At 37.9% G+C, this 20378-nt stretch overlaps 1 protein-coding gene across 21 annotated transcripts in view; it reads left to right on the forward strand.

Moving 5' to 3' along the window:
• AKAP6 (A-kinase anchoring protein 6) overlaps positions 1–20378 on the forward strand; it is a 509527-nt gene that overhangs the window by 390800 nt on the left and 98349 nt on the right. For all 21 annotated transcript variants that reach the window (XM_070241797.1, XM_070241754.1, XM_023623662.2 and 18 more), the window contains one exon: positions 5191–5311. In XM_070241797.1, coding sequence (XP_070097898.1) covers positions 5191–5311 — 121 coding nt within the window. The remainder of the gene's footprint in view (positions 1–5190; positions 5312–20378) is intronic.

The raw sequence follows: 20378 nt of genomic DNA on the forward strand, positions 1-20378 counted from the left end.
TTAAGCATACAAAAGATGGATTCTTAAATGCTCCAAAATATGTATTACTCAGCCCTATGTAGAAAAACTGCCAGAACTTCTTAGTGTTATCTTTTCCTCAACCAACAATTGCTCTCTTTTGATGATTTCTTCATCTGGTTGTCTGTTTTAATCAAAATTCCTTAGTGGGCCAAGCTGAAACCTCATATATTCACACACACCTCCCATTGATTTCACTTGGGTGAAACTTTATCTTTTGAGCAAAGTTTAAGTTGAAATGTTGAGTTAATGATGCTCACTTTAAATACCAAAGGCTGAATGCATTTATGTATTCAAACACTTAGCTAGTCAAACATAACTCCCATCAGGGTTTAGAGGAAGGATTATTTCTTAAACTATGCCAGCCTCACAAATAATATATTGCTATCGACTCTGCAGAAAAATGATACTAAATAAGCTTGTTAGTATTTTATTTCTGTGGTGAAAGGCCCTGGAATCTTTTTTTTAACCTTAGAAGCGCAGAGTAAAACGGTGGACAAGATGTTGGGAAATACTTTTGGCAATCACCCATAGTAATTAGCCCAAACTTAGAAATAAAGACTAAAGAAAAAATGGCACATTTATTTCTCCATAGCCTTTTCTCTGTCCCTTTTATAGTCTCAGACTATGAAATAAATGCATTCATAATTTTATATTTGCCTAACAAAAACTGACTTTGAGTTAGAATTTTTTTCCTCATAACATGATTAAGCTTTTAAACCTCTTAAATGTGGGAATATTGTTCTTACAAAAGAGTGTCCAGCTCTTTTATTGTGAACCTATTTAAGATCAGGTATATGTCAATTTGAAGGAGAAGTATCCAAAAGAATACCATTTTGCTGTGTTTGTTTTATAACACTTTCATAGAGTACATATGAGTTTCTTTGTAGCATTTTCATAGAGAATATAATTTATTCATAAAGTACTTAAAAGGTTGCTTTTTGACATCTATAAGATTACATATTTGAATGAATGAGTTGACATAAACCCAAGCACAATTACAAAGAAAATTTCGTGAGGAAAATCCCTCCAAAAGAGTAGTCCCCATACTCATATCCCTTATAAGATTCTGAGCTACTTGCCACAATTTCAGTCACCTTCTAAAAAGAGAGAGTAGGGCATTTGTCACGAGGAATTCAAGAAAAGAGAGTGGTTCTGCATTTAGCCAATAGAATCAGCATATTCTTCAAAGGGATATAAAACCGCTCACTAGTTTTATGCTACCCTTGATCAATCCCCTCATCTGCCATCGTCTCTGTTCTCTCGTATAGCGGCTGGCACTTTCCCTGGAGGACACTGTCTTTCATAAAATCTCTTGAAACATCACTTAGCACACCTTCACAGGTGGTGTAAACATAAGAAAGTAAACTACTTCCTTACCTCAGAATTTTCCTGAAATAATGAGCACACTAAATTGTAGTCATTTCAGAAGCTTTCGAAAGAACCAACAAAGAAGTTCTAGTAATTTATTTCTGATTTGCTACAAAGTTCTATATTTGATTTCACTAAATTTGGAAAACTCTGAAGTCTTTTCTAAGCTGTGAATTAACGCATAGCCAAGAACCTGAAATCAGGTACAAGTGCTTGAAAGAAATGTTTTTGTCTTCAGTATTAGGGCCTTATGAGAATTAGTTGTTTGGAAAATGCAGGTACTGGTACTACACTAACGAGACAACACATGGAACCAAAGCATTTACTGTCTCTAACAAACCCAAGCCTAAATATTCTCAGCTAGCGTGAAGATAGACTAGGCTAAAGAAAGGGGGAGTCTCTGTTCGGCTCATTTACCGCTTACAGGTCGCCTGTGTAGACTATCTGAGAAGGAGCCTGTGGGATGTTTAACTGGAGGAAATGGCTCTTGTTCTAAGTCCCTGGATAAGGAGAATAATAAGAAGGACCAGCTCAATGGATGTAAAAGCATGGCAAAGAGCCAGTGAAAAAATTTCATGGTTCTGAACATTTTATCACCCTGTATATATTTTCATTTATTTAAAATCTTCAATTTTCCCTCTAGAAAAGAGGAGAATGTAAAAGGAATGGAAAGACAACTCACATTAATTGAGAATCTACTGCACATAATGATTTTAAGTAAGCAAATGTACCATTCTCATCTACCGAAGGCAAAACCCCACCTTCAGGATGAGTGAAGCAGCCTGTCCACGTTGCCCTGTTGTGTTGGTATTGGCGTTTGGGGGTGAGATACTAGTACCTCTGTCTCGTGCTGCTCTTCTGAAGTCACTCTTTCCCTACTGAAGATTTTTGGCCTCATTGTCTGCATTCATTCCTTGTCATTAACAGGTGCTGCGCTGGGCGTTACGGATGCAAAGGTGCATCCATCCCTTGCCCTGGAATTGTTTGGTCATGATCAAAGTTTCGTTTTCGTCACGCACACCTGGAAAAGAAAACAGGCTTCTTTATTTTCTCTTGCTGATTGGTAATTTTTATGAAACATCCTAAACACATACTTTCCAGGTAAAGCAAGAAAAAACCTTGCTTTCAGATCAGAATTCAGGCTTTTAAACACGAAGCTTATAGCCTTCCTTAATGAATTAACATTCTCTTTAGGGAATAACCTCTTGGGTTAAATGTTGCTATTCAGATTACCTTTTCCTCTCCTTTTTTTGTCCAAGATGGCATCTGAGCATAGAGGGGGCTTCCTGGACCTTGTAATTCTGGAGTGCAAGGAGGTCCCCAGGCTTAATGTCGCCCTTGGATACAGGCTGGCTGGGTTCATTGAAATGGGTCCTGCCCTGGACTTTGTAAGGTTGCCTCCCACAAAGGGCTGTGGCTGTGTTGTTATCTCTTGGCTTGGTTAGGAGGTATTTTCTCACTTGGGTTAGGCTGACTAAACCTCATCTCAGCCCTCACTGGCCTGGCCAACTCTCTGAGGTCTGGCTTCAGACGCACCCTGGCTCTCCTTGAGGTCAATGTGCCTCTGTTGCCATGGCAACATCTCTGTCAAGTTCACCAGCTGAACTACCGGAAAACTCAGGGGGGGATGAGAGAACAGGGTAGCAAAGGAAGGCCTCACCAAAGCCCCCTCTCTGGCTACAACAGCCCCACTCCAGGGCATTGTGAGGACACTCTTTAAGGCAGCTCCTCCCAGACTTCCTAGAGGGAAATGGAGCTGATGTCCTTGTGCTTTCGGCTTTCCCTTCAACCTGTCTCACATGCCTCCCCTCTAGGTCTTAGGTCAGGAGAGGGGAGGCTCCTCTTCTCTTTATTCCTTCTTACTCCCCAAATCCACTGAGATGGAAGGGGCCAGATTTTCCCTTCCTGTCCCCTTTGCTTTTAATATTCCCCTGCATCTTACTCTCCTAATTTGAGGAGTAGCATTCCACCTTTCCCCTGTCTTTATGGTTAAAATGTGAGAGGGTACAAGGAAAGAAATGATGACCATAATTCAGGAGGTATTTCTAAATGATTGTCCCTGTCGCATGAGCAAAAGCTTATTAGTCCTTCCTTATTAGACAATCAAGAAAGCCTGATGGTTTATTTGTCCCTGTGACAGTGCTTTTTGTTTGTTTTGTAGTATTTTGAAATGGGATACTATTTCAGGTTTCACATGCATGCTAGAAGTCCTTGCTACTCAAAGTGAGGTCCATGACCAGCAGCATTGCCAGTTGCCAACACTTGTTGGAAATGCAGAATCTCAGGCCCCACCCTAGAACTACTAAATCAGTACCTGCATTTCACCCACATCCTCAGCCCCGCCATATGCACATTAATGTATGAGAAGCACTGCTCCAGGCCACCATAGCCTTACTGAAGGTTTTGGCTACATCAACTGTACCCATTATCGGCTTTCAGTTAAACAGATCCATTGTGTGTGTTAGCCACCACCATCCTTGCCCCTGGGTGTTTATGGTCCTAATCAAGGATCTTTATAATTATGGTAAAGTAATTAAAATAAAGCAGACAATTCTAGATCTAGTCTCTTCCATCACCAGGCACACCTTAAATTTTTTTGACACATCCATTAAGATTAAACTGTAAGTTATGAAAAGTGGATGTTCATTTTCTTGGAAAGCAGTCATTTAACGTATAGAGATGGGAAGAAGGTAGTTATAAGATACTCACTTGATAACTCCAGATTCGTACCTGAGGCTCCTGCTTCACTTTTACTGATAGGGTTTTGTTCAATTACAGTTTGATGAGACTCTAGGATTTCTGTTGGGTGGGTGCTTTTTCGGGGAAGGACGAAGTCATAGTTTTTCATCCTGCATTTTCATTTTCTGATCACAGTGTTTTAGAAGAATCTGGGCTTTACTTATTCACCAGGATTTCAATAGAGAATCACATTAATCCTTTTAAGCTCCTTATTCTAATGATTTATTTTGTTGAAAACCATAGTGATCCTCCTTTGAATTTTAATGATTGCTGGCTATTCAAAGATTCATTGTTTTGACTTCCTGTCCTTACCTTTGTTTCCTACATGTCTGTGGGGAACACCTGTCTAATACTGGATCTGCCCCTGGTTCTCACTGGCTTACCAGAGTCACTCAAGCCTATCTCTGAGTGCTAAGCTGAAATGCTGGCTACTCATCCATGACAATAAATGTAGGATGTACGTTTGCAGAGATAGGCAGATAGACAGCAGAGGGACAGATAAATGATTGAGTCATTTCCCAGTGAAAATAGTATTTTGGATATGATAGTGTATTGTGATCATTGTAGAGAAATTAGTTAAATTCATATTCTTAATTGCGAATGTATTAGAATCCAATATCTATGGAAAATCTAGTCAAAGAGAAAGGGTTCAAATTTTGAGGGTGCTATTCATACCCAAAATTCTGGGTCATGTAACTTTCATAAGCACCGACGCTCCATTTCTCAGTCTGTTAAATATGACTATGCTCTTTATCAAGGACATAGTAGTAGTCATTTTGTTCAAGTACTGCAAACACTCAGAAGGGGTTAGCAAATGGAAAGAGCCATGATATGTCTCAGGTATGAGCATCAGAATTATATGTTACATTTTCAAAATCTAAGAAATGGCCGTGTCACAAGCTTCAGTTCCTATTTTGCCCACTGTGTAACCACACAGAGAATTTTTCCCTTCTCTTTTTTCATGTATCACCTAGGAACATTTTCAAGAATATATTATTCTAATATGAGATTTTAACAACTACACTGTATTTATGCATAATACATTTTGTGCCTTATCTTCAGGCTCCTGGACTTTGATTCAGAATATCAGGAGCTCTGGGATTGGCTGATTGACATGGAGTCCCTCGTGATGGACAGCCACGACCTGATGATGTCAGAGGAGCAGCAGCAGCATCTTTACAAGGTTAGAGCTACCCTTCTTGCCTTTACCTTGCTGTGGAAGATCTGATTAGCCTGACAAGTCTCTCTCTCTCAGGATATCTCTGCGTTCATTGTATGTATCATGGTGTCTATTAGAATTCCCTTCCCTGTCCCCAAACTCATTTCCATCCCTTGTGTGCTGACAGGCTGCACCGACATCATAATTGCAAGAAAGTTCCCTTTATCACATTCTATTTGGTGTAATTCTATAGAAGGACAAAGATTTATCTTCAAGATGAATAGCAATAAATGAAACTGCATTAATAAATAGACTGAAACAAAATGAAGGATAAATGGACTGGTAAGATTTAACAAAATGTGTTTTGATTGGAGCACTCAGGTGAATTCTCTCCGCCCCTCAGATCTTTCCAGAGGAAAAAAAAAATTGCCGTTGGTTTAGCTTGCTGCTTCCAGGGTCCAGGGCTCGTCCAATTTAATGTTTATTAGTGATACATAGAGCAGACGTTGTCATATTAAGTCAATACATTTGCGTGTGATTTAAGAAAACTGGCTTGGAACTCACATATTGATTGCAGGCAATCCATCTAATAACTATCTATCTTGTTTTCCATGTCTGCTAATTCACCCTTGGCCCAGTGTGTTCTAACAATTCTACTTAAATAGACTTAGGAGTTCTTACAAAACAGCCATGTGATTTTAACTGAAAAAATGGCTGCAAAATTCAGTGTCTGAAAAAGCTGCTGGGGAGGGTAGAGGGGTTTTCTGCTGAAATATCAGACTGCAGTAAATCTTCCTCATTTAGGCAATTTTTATTGGAGTAATTCTGACAGTTGTCATCCTTGAATTGCTTTGAGCATATGGCATATTTCAAAGAGCAGATTGTGAATCATAAAAAATAAAATTAATAACTAACCACAGAATCAGCAACAGTATAATGACAAGAAACAACTACCCTCTAGCTTTTTAAAATTTCTTATAGAATAAGAAGTACATTCAAGGTCAAATAAAAGTTGTCTTCTTTCTTCTTCAATTTTTATCATTTTAAGTTACCTCTCCTTAATTTATTATTTTAACTTTTACCTCCTCTAAAGAGAGATGTTTATTGGTACTTTTCAAGGGTCTAGTTGACTTTAATTAGTGTCCCATGGGAATCATCTTGGTTAAGAGAAGATATAAGCTCCCCAGAGACTCAGCAAATGGTGATATTTTACTCCCTAAAGAATTTTGTTCAACATTAATGGAGTTTGTTGACTATTAGCTGTTTCGTGTATGCATAGCTGTCCACATTAACAACTAAGCTACCCAATATATCTGCTGGCATAATATATTATTAGAGTAACAATCTCAGCCTAATGTACCCAAAGCTAGGTGATTTCACATTTCATGTCAGGATCAAGAATTCCATATAAAGAGCCTATAAATCTATGTTAATTTAGTGATACAAAAATATTTGTTTCATTCCTAAGACTTAAGCATTAAAAATCGAGCCAAACAGGAAAAAATAATACAAAAGTTACCTAATCATAAGCCTTTATCTCAGATTTTATTGCACTCATGATGCCAAATAACATTTCTTTTCTTCTTGATGCATTTTGTATTTTGCACATAAACCACTATTTTTTCAGAAACAGTGCTATTCTTTGTCAAAATTACATCCATATAATTTACATCACAATTAATAGGAAATCATTGAACAAAAAGTGCAGTCTTCTTTTTCGTGTGGTTTCCTTGTAAGCGCTCTGCCTGAGAATTCCCATTCTGGCATATTGGAGGCCATTATTCCACCCACTCAGTAATTCTGGATTATAGTATTTTTCCAAACATTTCATATTGAGATTCTTCATTTGTGACTCATGTCCTGTCATCATCTTTCTACTTTCAGGTGCTTAATATATCTAAGCTCATTAGACTAGCACTAACTTTGCATTTGGCTCATAAGCAAAATTAAAGATTGAATTAGAAACCAAGGGCAAATGCTACAGGTTTGTAGAGTCTCTCTCTCTATATAAGCGCCCAAATTATTCCAGAGGTTTGGAAACTTCCAAAGCAATCCTGAGAATATCGACTAACGTGTCATTTAGAACTTGGGGTGGCTCCTGAATTAGAAAAACTGATGGAGGAGAATTGATTTCAGGTCTTTGCCAAGAATCCCCAGGGATTCCCAGGTTAGGTCAACATTTTCGGTTTCCCCTTTCTCTGTTCTAATCTGCTTTTCCAGGAATCAACTGAACTGATGCCTTGGGAGAGTGGTTTGCAGCCTATTGATCATAGAGACCCCCAAAGGAGTGAAGCGTTTTGGTCGGTCTCCAGGCCTTCCAAGTCTTTCAATACCATTTGAGTCATCCTTAATCATCTTTAATCTTTAAATTTGTTGGCCCTGAAAGTTACCAATGCTTTATCAGCATTTCTCACCAAGGACACCATTGACATTTGGGACAAAACAATTTTTTGTTAGTTTGTGGGACTATCCCTTCCACTGTGGGACATTTACTATTCACGTTCCCTGGTCATTGTATCAATTCAGTAGGACACTCAATCCATTTCACAGCATTTCCCATCCATCTCAACCTGTATACATCATTTTCCTTTCTTGAAACACTTGTATAACATTAAGAAAAATGCCTTGCACTTGTATTCTGTACATTGTTAAGCAAAGCACCTTACATGGTTAATATTGAACTAACAGTTGTTGAGTTAAAAAATAAGAATGGGAATGAAGCTCGTGATCCATGGTATTAATGAAAAGAATGAAGGTGAAGTTTTTAAGAGAGACCTTCAGCTGATCGATGGTAAAATCTCAGGGACTGTGGACCAGAATGTAATCATGATTTGATATCACAGAATCGGAAACTGTTGCTCTCCTCTCCTTGGGGGCTCTCTGTATGTCATTGTTCAACTCTTCTCTTGGCATAGGTAGTCATGCCCAGACCCTGATTCATGCATTGCACCGTCCTAGGTTGATCCCCAAAGTTCACATTTGGGAATATTGGGTTAAAGAAAATAGAGTAAGGTGATAGTCAGTGAGAGTGAAGATTTTTTTCGCATTTCAACATTAGATACTACCTTCCTGAATTTACCTATTTATTTTATATTCTGGTCTCTTTTAGGAAATCATCTGGCCTTAATTCCTAGATGTGGAACTACCGATAAATAGCCCAGTCTATTCATTCAGCAGACCTCCTGAGTGGGGCACCAGTTGTACTATCTTGGTTACCCCAAACCAGCCATATACCCGAGGAACTTACAAAGGAAAAGAATTAGATGTAACAGGCGTAGAAAACATTTATACAACCTGACATAATTTAGAACCTTAATATTACAATGGGCTGTAAAGTGGCTTTTCTGTTTAAACAATTCCTTTTTATTTTCAGATTCTTAGAAATTTAAGACCATTTTCTTTCTAATTAGTTTTAAACTGCAGGATCCTCAGAGCAACCTGATTCTTGTTAAAATCTAACCACTCCCCTAAATATACTTTCTTCTTTGTTCTGAGACAGTGAGCTATACTGCCAATGTCTTTCCTTCGCCTTCTCTGTCTGACCCAGCCTCTGAATGGGGACCTTTTGTAGCTGTTTTCTAATAAACATTGGCAGTATCATCAACCTAGAAAATACAAATGTAGTCCTTTCTCATTTTTTCGTCCTCAGTCTGAGAATCAAGGAGAATTTGCTCCCACTCTCTCACTTTCTTTCTCTTCATTCCTCCCACATTCCTAAGTAGGACAATTTAATTTGTCAAAAGTAACCATCGTGATTTTGAAAGTTCAGCTTCTATTTGGACTAGAGTTACGAAGCCAGAATTCATAATCACGGGGAGCTGTCACTCTGCTGGTCTGCATGTGCATTAACTATTAATGGAGAAATATTTAAAACCCACTTGCAAAGGAAAAGCTCCACTTTTTCATCTCTACAGATCAAAGGTGGCATTATTCTTGGGCTCAAGGAAGCCCAAGACACCTCCTACCTCATCCGATAAGTGTTATAGATTGAGCGACCTGGAAGCATCTCGATGGTCGGAGAGCTGGAACTCAGGCTGCTGCTGCTGTTGCCGCTGTTCTGCCCTCTGCAGACACGGCTGACTCTGGAGCACTGTGAGTGTGTCTCCTGTCAGGGGCTTCTTCCCTCACCATGAAGCTCTGCCCGTTCTCTGCCACCTACAGAGCACAGATGACAGAGCTCCCAGCCGTCCTCGATTGGTGTGGGGTTCTGGAGTCCAAGGGTTAATTTTAAGGGCCAAATTCAGAAGCTGCAGTCTGGTGATTATTGTTATAATTCAACAAGAGATGTTTTCAGATAGTGTGAAGCTCACTAAAACACCGCCTTTATAGATTTGTTCCTTGAGTGAATGGCTTAGCTGCTCCTCATCAATGAAATATTAGATTATATGATTTCTAAGGGATTAAAAATAACCCTTCCAGTTTAGAAATAATATGAAACTAGTATCCACTTCAACTAAGACCTTTATACTTTCAAGGAATTTACACTGAAGATTTCATATTTAATTTTGAGGGATGGTTACTCACATGGTTCTACATTTATGGGAAAAACGCAAGTGTCATCTCTCTTCCTCAATTAATATAAGTATTATACAAATATGTCTGGGGTGCAACAGGACAAGGACCTTTCATTTTATATAATACAATGCTGACTAAACAGATTAATCACATTTTTACTTGGCTATGAATTTGACGTTTTTCTAAGACTTAAAGGGAAATGATAAAAATATTTTTAAAATGTAAATAGAAATCAGAAATGGGGAAAATATACATAGATTGGAGTATATTTCTGTTTGAAGAGTTAATATGTAGGCACACAGGCTGTAAGCTCTTACACAGTTACTGAAGACGGTGCCAAGATTTTATTCTGGGTTTCCCGGTAGTGAAAGCAAAGAGGGAAATGTGCTCAAGTGCAAAATTTACATTTTCTCTGAGGAAAAAAAATCACACTTCCTTTGAAGGAATTAAGTTTATTTTGATACTTAGATACGAAAACATTTTCTTTTAGGATTTTTCAATAGAAGAGGTTGGGAACTGTATGACAGAGAAATGTCTAACCATAATGTTTCTTACAAGTAAATTTCTAAACATAATACTTCTAACAACTGAATTATTTTTCTCTGACTCTGTTGCCAAGTAATGTTTAGAGATTTTGAGCACAGCTCTCACCCAAAGGTAGCTCTTTTTGGTGATAGTTTGGCCAGGTAAAATTAATAAGAGAGAACATCAATATTATATATTGGAAAAGAAGAGATATTAGTAAAGTGAGAGAGAAACATCAGCACTGAAGAGAAAGAAAAGCAGTTGAAATCAGTTAATACAAAGTTAACCAAACAAAAAAGAGTAAAGAAGTAAATTAAAATCATGGGTGAATAAGAGACAAAAGAAAGGAGTAAATTTTAAAGAAGAAAATGTTACTTCAGAGAATTTGAGTGTGTATTATAAGACAAGAATTATGACTTCAAAATGAAACGCATATGGAATGAATAGGATTAGAAATTCTGGGAAATAAGAAATATAGTGTTAAGAAAAACAAGACATAGTTGACTTATTTTATAACTGTTGATGCCAAAATGATGTTGTCATAGCTATGAACTGATCATAGAAAACAGATTAATCATTACTATCCCTATATTTTACAAATTCAGAAATTTCAACACTTTCCCATATTCCTCTTTCATTTTGGTCTGGACCAGATTGATGTAAATAATTTCAGACGTGGCTTGATACCTTTATGACTGAACTTGACATCCTAAAAATGTAATGCTAGGCTGCTTCATAGCCCAGGTCACAGTAACTAGGCTTAAAATAGGAGAAAATCCATTAACTTTCTTTTTCATTTTTTTTAAATTTCACATGTTGGCGTATAGAATAGAAGCAGACATGAAAAAATTAAATTCTGTTAATTAGGCCTTATGTTGAAATTTCAGTACCAAAATTCTCTACCTCGATTGTTCAAAATGAAGCAAATTACTAGTTATTGAAGCAGTTAAGGTAAAAATGTACCAGATACATCAGGCACAAGAACCTAATGATAATTTTTTACCTCTTTCCCAGTAGATTAATTGTAGAGCTTAATTGTATGTTAGATTAAAACTCCATTAAGATAAGAAGAATATGCTTAAAATCATTATAATATTTCAAATAACATTATCTAGTCATTTTTAAAGTGATCAGAATGGGAAAACCTAGTCTGTCTCCACGGCTGTGTAGAAATGAATTTGTTGTTCCATTTCTATTAAAGTTCAAAAAGTCCTTAAATTAGCTGTCATATTAATTTGAGCTTTGATGAATGAGTATTTGCTATGAATACTTGAGTATATATTTCTTTTCTCTTTTGAGAGAGGGGAAAACTCAGCCTGAAAATGTTTAGGAGAAGAAAAAGTAGATGGATGTGGTTTCTGAATAATATGTGAAACACTGTTTATGCTGGAGCTTGTAATTCCTATTTGAATCACTGGTTTAAAAGGGGGGAAAAAAGGATGTTAAGAGAATAGCATGCCAAGAAATAGTTGGCTCTTTATGCAGAGGGGCAAGGAAGGGAAGCCCCGCCAGCAGTTTTTGTCCCCGGCGGGTGAGCTACTGTCCGGAAGGGGCGTTGGCTCTCTGGGCTGCCTCCGCGGCATTGTGCAGCTCCCTCTCTCCCCGGCCTGGCCTGCTCTGGCCTCGAGTGGATCAAACAAGCCGTGGGGAAAGTTCCCCTCATTTGCATCACTTCTAGACAGCCCTGTCGTACTCTTTGCTGACAGGAAATCACTGTCTTTGTCACCTTTTCTCAGGGCCCTCCTTTTGGCAGAGATGGGCCATGTGACCACGCTTAATCACAACAACAGGGCTGGCTCCGGACTCAATGACATGTTTTCCTCAGCACTTCAATAAATGGGGTAAAGGAGTCAGTAGGCAATGACTACATTAATTTTCGAGTGAAAAGATAATTAACACTTGAAGGACTAATGCTACAACCTATGGAATTATTATTCAAATTGAAGTTAATTTATCAAAAACTTGTGAAAACTATCTCCCCTAATGCAACTGTTTAAAAAAATAAACCTTGAATAGTAAGAGTTGGGCATGTTGGAGGGAGAGTTGGAAGAAGGCGGGAGAGAGGGGCTTCAGATGGAGAGGGAGAGACAGAAGCGGGGGGGAAGGGAGAGGGCAATCATAGCAGGCATTAGCTATGTTTGAAAAAGCAACTTAAATGGGCTAAAACTTCAACATTTGGGACTAAAGGCTGGAGCATGTAAAACGCTTACTTAGATGATATGAATAGGACACTGGAAAACAAAAGCAGCAGTGTGCTCCTAGAAAACTGTGCTTAAAGGAGTTTCCTTGGCAACAGAAATGCAGTTCCAAAAGTAGACAGAACTTTCCTCAGAAAACATACTATTAATAACAACCTTCCGGAACAACTTGGAACAATTTGACGACTTGGCAATAATAATGCCAAGTGTTCTGCAAATTAATCTAACACATAACGGTTATGTTTCCCTTCCCCACAATTCTGCTGGACCCTACCTAGAACTCATTGCTTTTCAGTGGCACGAATGTGAAAAATATTTCTAAATGTTGTCATGGAAAAAGAAAATCAAAAGAAGCGCTAGTGGCCAAGAGTGGCCAATGATTGTGTTCAGGCTTTTGGAAGCTACAAGAGAACTTAGTTTAATGAGATGAGTTTATTCCAATTAAAGCTACTACATTTAATATCTCATTCCAACAAAGATGCTTCCACGAACAAAACTCAGTAAAGGGTTAACAGCTTGAGACTTCTTGCTGTGATGAGAAGCACATCTTGAGGCCATTGGTTATATAAATGTAACGCTTCACTAAATATGTACTGGGTGTTATTTTTAAAAGCATCATCATTTCTTGTCAGCCCAGAGAATAAACTAATCTTGGATCTACTTGGCCAATGGGAATCATTTGAATTCTCCTGAAGGCTATATGTTTGCCAGCCAAGAAAGGAAGAGTTCCCCTCCTCTGACCTTTCTTGAATCCTTGGATCTAAAGGTTAAAAGTAATCAATATCTCATTGCGCTGCTTGGTTTCAGGGTAATAAGTAATAACCATCATGTTAAAATCCAAATGATTACAGATAGCACTTAAATGAGTTGACCTGTTTGGGAGCTTTTATTAATTGCAATGAGAATAATCATTAGAGTTTGCTAATAAAATTTTGGATTAAATTGCAAAAATTTCAGCCTTTAACTTTTGAAAAGTGACTTTTACTTAATTAGGTGGGAATGTGCAGTGTTCCCTCTTGTGTTAAAATGAGAGATTTGGCTTTAACTCCATATATTTGTACGTTTCTTTCTGGTTTTTATGAAATAAATTAGAGCAACATTTAAATTCTTTATAAGAAGAGAGTGTTTGGTCCCCTGCTACCTTTGGCTCCTGAATTGCTCCAAACTATGTATAGGTTTCAGGTCAGTGACTTCATGGAAATGTCCCTCATCTACATTTTAGCATTTCCTAATTTTAAACTACTAGTCTTTAGTGGTTATATTTATATTTGGGCTAATCTTGTTTTGAAGCTAGAAATAAAATTATCTGATATGTGACTAACCTTTATAGACAACCGTGGTATGACCTGGGGATTGTTAATTTTGTGGGGGGAAAAAAAAGTACGAAAGTTTAAGGAGGAAAACCAAGTATATCCTTGACAAAGTGGTCTTAATATAAAAAGTATAAATGTTAGGTTTCATGCTCCATGTAATTCTATCAAGAAGGTACTGGTTATAACAAATATAACTGTAAGAAAGTGTCTAAGACATATATGCTATTGGATCTAAATATTTTGTCTTTATTATTATTCTAGTTTTTATGATTTATTAGAATCTCATGCATGTATTCCTAAAGCATGAAAGTGGGGCTAGAAGGGTCTCTAGATAATGTTTTAGTCATTTCCAAAGAAGTCCTGGTACCTGTTCAGTATAGGCTGGTGAGCCCTGGAGAGAAAAGCTCATCCACTGTACTTTAACAGGTAAACTCATTAACCTTCTTCCTCAGTCCTCGTCTCACTGCCATGTCTACCTTCAGAAGGAGGTAGATCCGTGGTTGTCCAAGGGACATCATTTTTGGAGTATTAGGAATTCTCTAACCCAACTATCTTCATTGCTAAATGCTCATACTGCCTTAAATCCTATTCTAAAGATTCATTTCTTTGGGGTAAAAAAAAATACACTCTACTGGATCAGATAGGCTATGGGGGGTGAGGTGGGGTGTAGGAGAAAAGAATATTGAATTAAATGCCAATTTTAACATCTAGTTTGAGTGGAAAGGCACTAGGAAGGGAAGATGGAGTGGGCAGAGAGAAGAAATCCAGAAAAGGGACCAAGAACAGATGTTATGTACTTCACCAGGTGATAAAAAGAGAAGCGTGCATGTGCGTGTGTGTATGTGTGTAGTATGAGATGGGAGTAGGATAGAGGGAGAAAAAACTAATGTTGGTCAAATTGTACTATCTGTGTCAGTGCCCTATGCACATTATCTTATTTAATGCTTACAATGGTCATGGATTATTTTCCCCATTTCATGGACTCTGAGCCTGAAGCACAGAGAGGTTAAGTGATTAGCCTGAAAGACACAGAACTAGTTTCTCAGTCAGTTTAGGCTAGGGTTTGCTGAGATAACAAACAACCCCAAAATCTCAAAAGTTTAAAGCTGCAAAGATTTATTTCTCACACATACCACATGTCCATCAGAGGTTGGCTGTGGGCTTCTCTTGGCATTGTTCTTACTCCAGGACTCAGACTCTGGACCAGCCATCCTCTTAATATTCCCTTAATGTGGCAAAGAGAAAAGAGACTTCTGGCTCTTGAACCTTCTACCTGGAAGAGACACATGTCACTTCATCTCAAATCATTGGCCAGAACACACGTGGCCCCACTCTACTCCAAACTGGATGGGGAAGTGCATCCCTACTCTACACCTGAAAGACAGAAGGCTAAAAATGTTTGTGGAGCTGTAAATAAGTCAGGGTTTGAACTCCATCTGGGTGGCTCGAATGCCTGTAGTCTTTCTTTCACATGCTGCTTGCCTGCTCACTGTTGCTCTGTATTTTCTTCTCTACAACAGGCAAAATCCTTAAAAACACTATTTCCTCCCTCTGCCTGAGCTTTTTGTGCTAAGATGGAAAGAAGAAGGTCCTGAATGTTTAGACTGTACATCTGCAGAGAAAAGATGATGGACTTGGGTTGGCTCTTCACCAATCATCAGGCTGGTTTGTGAAAGCCCCCAAACTTTCTTAAGCAGCTCAGCACTCTGGGGATGTGTTGCCATGTTGAGCCTCACAGGAGCCTCCTATATTTTGTCAGATCCAGGAAAGCTAAGGCTGAAAATATTTTTGTATTTTTGGGAGATGTACTAAATGCAACATTGCCCTAGGAAGATTCAACCTCATGGATCCTGTTATCGCCAAAGGGAGTTACTGAAGAAGGGTCCCCATGGAGAGATGCTCTAGAGTAATATCATTTGCAGAAAAACCACTTTCCAGTCCTGTCAAGGAAGCAAATTCAGTTCTCTGAAACAAGGGCATTCCCAAGCATATTTTTAATAATGTGGGCTTTTGCGAAGCTCATATATTCTTAGTTAGGCACTTCTGCGACACTCTATCCCTAATGAGGCACGCTAGGGTAAGCTAAGAGGGAAGCATGATCTTTCTGCTGAACCTTGATTCATTTGAATAAGACACAAAACACACACACAGACACATTTTCTTTTTCTAAAACTAGGAAAGACTCAACCAAACTAATACCTTTATTGCTTTGGGGGTTGCTTTTAATTTTTCTTCCAAACTTTCTTAGACCAGAGAGCTTCAGCCTTTCTCTAGAAGGATGTCTATACACCCCTGAAACTCATCCGAACTTACTATTTCAGCTGCTTTCCTAAGTAGTTGATTCCATATGCTCATGGACGTTTGTATTAAAAAAAATTGTGATTTGTAATATTCCCCTTGTCATCTCATTTTAGCCATTGAAAACTAGGAAGTTTACGGAAGAGTTACACATGTAGTTATGCACACACATTTGTGTGTGTTTACACACACTCCCACGTATACAAAGTATTAACTTGTTTAATTAAAAAATAAGTCTTTCATCAGGATTGAATTTGGATGAAGTCAGATTCCTTGGACCAGATATGCTGGTAGTCCCAAGACATTTAAATCATGCATATATAAATAACTATACAAACTCCCTTCATATATACCAAGTTTCAGTCTGGAGCTCATTTCTATGTTATAAATCTTGGCATATTGGACTTTGCTACCTTCATTACAATAGCATTATCCCTTTCAATACTCACAGGTGCCTCCCTGAGAGAGCCCTCCTGGAGAATAATTTAGCCATGAGTACTTTGCTGTTAATTACATGCATATTTTTTAATAATGATAGATCTGGACTTTGTGGATCAAATTTGAGAATGAATGATTATCATTTTCTTGGACTCTACACTCGAGGAGGGCAGGGTCATGTCTGTGTTGTTTATTGATATATCTCCAGTGCCTAGCACAGTGCCTGACACAGAATAGAAACTCAATAAATGTATGTTGAGAAACATTTCCCAATAAGGCTTATTCAATAATCTATTAATGAAACTCTATGAATCAGAACTATGCTATCAATTCATGGCTTTTTCAAGAAAACAATCCTATTTTCATGCTGTGGTAATTGAGTCCAAAACTTCATGGCCTCCTCTCATATATAAAAAACAAAAACAAAAATCACTCTCCTTGAAAAACTAAGTGCATTAAGGGCAGTTCTTAATACGTAGAGTACTCAGATTTGGCCAGGTTGATAAAGGGAGGGTGGTAGGGAAAGAAAGAGGGAAGGAGGAAAGGGAGGACAGTGATATCCATGTCTAAGACAAATGCTACAAAAATGTACAACTAATCACCATAATTCTATGGCTAGTCTCCAACCTCTCAAACCGTAGTATTCACTGATGTGTTCTTGATTATGTAGACAATCCCAGTATAATTATTTATGAGAATAACATGTACCATGCAAATATGAAACCTAAAAATAAAACAGTAGATGTAAGTGAACATGTCCAGTCGTCAGAAATGGTAAGTATCTCCCCACCATTAGTTCTTGTACCATAGTTAGGAGGAGAGTTTATTCACACACTCATTGTAGAAAATTAGGTTTCACATCAGATGAGTGTGTGTGTATAAAAATGTAATCATGAAGGTAGTGTGAAAAGCAATAAGAGATTTGGACTTGGGCTGGCTCTTTAATCGCAGTCCATCATGATGAAGGTGGAGGGGGAGAAAGTCCAGAAGACTGACTCATCTTTCCAAAGCTATACTTAGCTAATTCAGAATACGAAAATTAAAAAGTTGCACTTCACTGCTATAGTGTCAAGAGAAGGCTGAAATGTAATTTTGAAACTTTCTCCCACTCTTTCATTAAAAAAATTTTACACTCTTCATAATTTTTAAAAATATTCCTTGTATATTGTCATTTATATTTTTTACTTGGCGATTAACTGTAAGCTTTAATGATTTTAAGCAGTTAAGATTAAAAGATGTACCGTTTAAAATTAGAAATTAGTAAAGACTTGTGATAAATTCATGCCTTGCCCCTGCTTGTGTCAACCTTGATACCCTTTTGGGTTCACTGTCTTCCCAGTGAATTTTGTTCTTTCTCCTCAGCTTTCCTCAGCCGGAACATGTTGAGATTCTAAAATATGCATGAAGAACGTTACTCTCTGTATGATTGTTTTTCTCCTCATCCTCACTGTCTTCTGCCTGGTGATGCTAAAGACCTGTTCTGTGAATCACTAGTTTTCTTATAAGTCACAAATGAAAATCCTCATGTTCATAAAACCTAAGTATAAATGAATCTCTAGAGTTGAGCTAATTGAATTCTTTTTCTACAACGTGGGAATATAGCAAAACAACTCAAATTTGGCCAGCATTTTATAATCCATGTTTTGATGATAGTTTAAGAGGCTCCGTCCGTCCAAGTTTGGGTTAGAAAAAGAAATAAAGTATGGAAACACTGTCAGAAGCTTTTTCTGTTTACTAAAAGATCCAGGGATACCATGAGTAATGCCAGAAAGCTCATGTGACAGCCAGCTCTTGTGAGATTTTTGAGCTCACCAAGTTCAGGAAACAGACAGTTCCAGAAAGCTGATTGGAGCTCAAAGCTTTTTTAAAAAATTAACTGAAGTGAGTAATTGTGTTCCCTGCCCATTGTCCACATGGCTGCTTCAGACCTCTGCCCTGTTGGAGTGGACATCTCCCCAGGGGTAGGTAATATTTGGCACTCAATAAATACTTTCTGATTGAATCACCTGCTTAATGAGTGTTTCCTCTTGAATCTTCCAAAGTGAATATCTTCGAGGTTTTGTACTATTATTTATTTCCATGGAAGTGAGAATTTTACCTGGAGTTTCAGAACTGCCAGTGACCTCGAAAGGACCTTCATTTCATTTCCTCTCTTTCAAGGATTGTTTTTATCCGTTCCAGATAGGAGAGAATTTGTCCTCCATTAAAGATCTTCCCAGAGGGAATTCACGACCTTCCATTAAAATGTTTAACAACTCTCCCTGCCCTGAAAGTCTTCTTCCATCTAGTGTAAAGCCCTTCTGTTGTTAGGGTTAATTGTCGAATCAGCCAGAATCCATGCTCTGTAAGTAAACCTCTTCTGTTTTCTATATAGTGACGTTTCCCAAGCTTTTGCAGTTTTCTTTTCAAATTAAAAAATCCTTTATTTCAGTTTTGTCTACATTCCATCTAACTGAAACCACTTCCCTCCTCTTTTGTAGGAGAAATATGCTAATATTGAGAGACTGCTGGTAAATCCACATATTTGAGGAGCTTTCACAAGCTCCATGGATTTCTCCATCAGGTTTTTCAAGTCTCTCTTATTAACAGTTAATAAAATTGTTCATGGATGGTCTGTAAGAGGAATGTGTCCTGTCTGACATGGTATGACTTACAGTGTGTACTTAGAAAAAAGAGAGTTTGAAAAGAAAAAGAGAATGACACAAAAATGGACCAAAAAATCCTCTTCTCATTTAGGGACAGTGTTGCTGCTTCTCCTGGTGGCTGCATAATATATTATTCATGTAAGAGTGAGCATAGTGTTTTTGGCTCACGTTCCATTTGGAGCATATATAGCATGACAGTATCCTTGGCTTATTGTTGTATACGTGGCTATCTATTTTTAATACATTGCTTTTGTCTTTTTTCATCCTTGCTTACATCTGTTGTTATGAAAACTGACAAAGTTTTTAAACATAAAAGAAGTGATGGAGAAAGAGATGGTAAAAGACAGCATTCAAAGGAATGTGAGGTGGAGAAACAGGAGCCAAAAAAAAAAACCAGCGGAAACCCAAACAGCCTCTGCAGGATAGATGGGAAGGAGGGTCAGAACAGGTGTCTGCAGTCACAGAGGAAAAATGCGCATGAGGCTACGTAAAGCATTTCTAAGTTAGGAGGATAGTACATTTTCCACCAAATTATTTAAACTTTCTTGAGCTGTAGTTGTCAAACCTGTGAAATGGAGATAATACCCACCTTGGAAGGTTGTAGGATTCAATGAGGTAACGTATTTAAGGGCTTCAGCCCTAGGCTTGGTAAATGGTATGTGCTGAGTACATAGTACAGAATCATGGGTTGACAAACTACAGTCTGACGGTCAAATCCAACCCACAGCTTGTGTTTTAAATAAAGTTTTATTGGAACACAACCAGGCACATTCATTTATATATTATCTGTGCCTTTTTTTGTGCCACAATAGCAGAGTTGAGTAGTTTCAACAGTGACTATATGACCAGCATGCCTAACCTATTTACTATCTGGCTCTTCACAGAACAAGTTTGCCAGTCCCTGGTATAAGTAATAACTATTACGGCAACGCTTTAGGAATAAATATTATTCCACAGTCTTGACCAATTTTCGAGTTCACTTTCTGTGTATTGTAGCATAATAATACCTGTTGACTATCATTCTTTTGCCCTAGGCTCTAATTTTCCTTTTGTAACGACCCAGAGTCTGCCTCTTTTGCTTGCTTTTCAATGTAGCATTAAATGGTTAATTGGTTCATTTCACCACCAGGTGGCCTCCTATACTCTATTGTGCTTGTGG

Source organism: Equus caballus, chromosome 1 (genome assembly GCF_041296265.1).
Source record: "Equus caballus isolate H_3958 breed thoroughbred chromosome 1, TB-T2T, whole genome shotgun sequence".
NCBI classification, from domain to species: Eukaryota; Metazoa; Chordata; class Mammalia; order Perissodactyla; family Equidae; genus Equus; species Equus caballus.